Here is a 2,500-nt window from a genome sequence, read left to right as displayed (position 1 = left end):
AGTACCACTTAGTATGAAAGATTGAATTTTTTTTTTTACACATAGTTAATGGGATCTGAATATGTAAATAACAAATGTAGAACACATGATTATGCATGAAGAGTGAAATTTCTCCTTTCCAGTGATACAGAGTAATTGTAGATATACAGAAAATACACCTAACCTTCTTCAGCTTCACTAACCAGTCTTATGAATAAAACAAGGAAACAGTGAAACATAATTGAAATTCTTACACCAACATTCTACAGGCTGTGGCCCCATAGAGTGGCAATGTGAAACAGGAGAGTGTATTTTCACCACTGAAAGATGTAATGGCGTAAGGGAGTGTCCTGATGGCTCAGACGAAAGGGACTGCCCAGGTGTGTTGGTGAATTATTCCTCAAGCCTTTCCCATTTTTGAATCATCTTTTACAGTTTTTAAAGACCAACACTCTCAAGGTTATCATTACAAGAAATTAATAGTTTTGACATGTAAATAGTAAAAGATATTTTATGCTCAGAAATTAGGAAGAATTAGGTTAGGTTAGAGTTTCAGGACTTGATTCCTTTGCTAGTAAAAATGGGGTAGTATTAAACACTAAAAGAGGATGCATACAGTTAAAGAGTATCAAAGCCAGTTGAATCAAATAGAAGTTCATATGAAAGAATGTCCATTCTCTGTAAGGCTAGGGTGGCAATTAATTTACATATATAATTTAAATTCAACTTTTTAAAATCCTCCAGCAGGAAATATAATGGTTTAAATCAGCAACACATATGTCAGGGTGCAAGGGCAAAAATTGATATGAGGAAAGTTCATAATTTCACAAAAATACATGAATAGGAATATCTCAAGGCTGGTGTTCCAATTATCACAAAAGCTAGTCTTGCATGGGCACTTAAGTCATTAGTTTTTTTTCCTTTATAAGAAAGTGGGTAATACAGTTTAACTTTAATGCTTGTAATCAGTAAAGTGCAATTTGTTTTGATGTTGGCCATAGGGCTGGTCAAGCCCTGAAAGTTTCAGTCTCTGAGTCTTGTATATTTGTTTATATTTTTTAAAGTAAAAGATAACTGCAATGAAAGAAACCAACATTTTATATTTACAAGAAAGATTAGTATTGCTAGTTATGTGATTTTGGCTTGTTTATTGTTAGGTAAGAGAAGTCCAGGGCAGCATTTGCAAAAGGTCATGGACTCAGAAATATGCCGTTGGCAGAGATTTTGTCTTATGTTACGAAAATATGTTTGACACCTGATTTTTGTCTATGACTCTGGCGAGGATGAGACATAAGGACTGTCCTTGTGAAACATGTCTACTATATTTTAATTTAGTGTAAAATATTAATTGAGCTCATAAAAATGGTGGCACGTGTCTTCACAGCTAAAGTAATGACAACAAATGTAAAGAGAGAGAGAGAGAGAGTGCCCCATGTAGATATATAAGATATTAAATGTGTAGTACTATACTTGACCTTTGTTAAAATAGTTGTTTTATTTCATTATTACATTGGATTATTATTATGAGGTCTATTGAAAATTAGATATTAGATCTAGTTAATTGTTAACTTTGAAATGTGGCACAGAAATTGCTAAGGACAATCTTACATTATTTAGGTCAAGTCATAAACAAATTCTAGGACTGTTTTTAGGACAGTATTTAAATTTGTCAGAGATAATTCCATGACCTTTCATGAATACTACCCCTGTTTCTCAGAAAAAACAGCATCACATTTTATATATGATCCATTTCTGTAGTGAAAACAACAACATACATTTCAACCCACTAGAAATTTCCTTTTTGTTTTTCCATAAACTTATGGAGTGTATATATATAAACTGTAAATATCTAAAACATTGACTCAAAGGCTTTCACTTGTCCTTGAAAATATATTAGGCCATCAAGGTGATCCTCCTAACACCCCCCCCTCCCACACCCGTCATATATTCATGGCATCCAGATTCTTCGAAGCCTTGCTACGAAGGCCAGTTTCGGTGCAGCACTGGCGAGTGCATTGACAACTCTCGCCTCTGCGATGGTAACGATGACTGTGACGACGGCCAGGATGAGACATTTTGTCCCTCCAACTTCAACTTCCCTTCCACCACTACCCCTGTATATGCCCCAGACACCTCAGGTTCGACCCCACACTCCTCACTATGCTTGAAGGATGCTAGAAAGAATTTTCCGTGAAGAATAACTGCAACAAAGTAATCTCTTCCCTTCCAACTCTTTCTTTGCCATATGTCTAACACTGAAGGCATGCACCTGCGGCTTCTCCTCCACATATACAGTTAGTGTACATAACACAAAGAGCAGCAAGTGAGATAAGCTTTCTTGGCTTAGCAGTATAATTTTCAGTATAAATATGTATTATATATATAAATATACGTATATATAGATTCATATAGATTTATATATGTATATATATATATACATATATATATATACATATATATATATACACATACATATATATATATAAATATACATATATATAAATATACATGTATATAAATA

The 2,500-nt window shown here is 33.9% G+C and overlaps 1 protein-coding gene across 33 annotated transcripts in view; it reads left to right on the top strand.

Annotated features, from left to right (window-relative positions):
• LOC125037396 (basement membrane-specific heparan sulfate proteoglycan core protein-like) overlaps positions 1-2,500 on the top strand; it is a 362,744-nt gene that overhangs the window by 260,591 nt on the left and 99,653 nt on the right. For all 33 annotated transcript variants that reach the window (XM_047630535.1, XM_047630533.1, XM_047630526.1 and 30 more), the window contains 2 exons: positions 249-359; positions 1,941-2,117. In XM_047630535.1, the coding sequence (XP_047486491.1) occupies positions 249-359; positions 1,941-2,117 (288 nt within the window). The remainder of the gene's footprint in view (positions 1-248; positions 360-1,940; positions 2,118-2,500) is intronic.

The sequence above is a fragment of the Penaeus chinensis genome, chromosome 23 (genome assembly GCF_019202785.1).
Source record: "Penaeus chinensis breed Huanghai No. 1 chromosome 23, ASM1920278v2, whole genome shotgun sequence".
Taxonomy (NCBI): domain Eukaryota; kingdom Metazoa; phylum Arthropoda; class Malacostraca; order Decapoda; family Penaeidae; genus Penaeus; species Penaeus chinensis.
The sequence above is the reverse complement of the archived record's forward strand: the minus strand, read 5'-3'. Positions and strand labels throughout refer to the sequence as shown.